Genomic DNA, 236 nt, shown 5'->3' with positions numbered 1-236 from the left:
CCGCCCCGGCCCCCCGGGGGGGCAGCCGAGCCCCTGGACAGCGCGCAATGGGAGGTGTTCGACGTGGCGGACGCGGTGAGGCGCCACCGGCGTGAGCCCCGCTCCACCCGCGCGTTCTGTCTCTTGCTGCGCGCAGTGACCAGCCCCACGCGGAGCCCGCTGGCACTGCGGCTGCGGGGCTTCGGCCGGCGGGGCCGTGGCGGCGCAGCGCTGGAGGAGCGCGCGCTGCTGGTCGT

At 78.4% G+C, this 236-nt stretch overlaps 1 protein-coding gene across 1 annotated transcript in view; it reads left to right on the top strand.

Moving 5' to 3' along the window:
• GDF7 (growth differentiation factor 7) overlaps nucleotides 1-236 on the top strand; it is a 5,442-nt gene that overhangs the window by 4,669 nt on the left and 537 nt on the right. Inside the window, 1 exon segment of the mRNA XM_027767951.1 lies at nucleotides 26-235. Coding sequence (XP_027623752.1) covers nucleotides 26-235 — 210 coding nt within the window.

This window comes from Tupaia chinensis, unplaced genomic scaffold (genome assembly GCF_000334495.1).
Source record: "Tupaia chinensis unplaced genomic scaffold, TupChi_1.0 Scaffold144952_1, whole genome shotgun sequence".
Lineage (NCBI taxonomy): Eukaryota > Metazoa > Chordata > Mammalia > Scandentia > Tupaiidae > Tupaia > Tupaia belangeri.
Note: the sequence above shows the minus strand (reverse complement) of the source record. Positions and strands in the feature narration are given on the sequence as shown.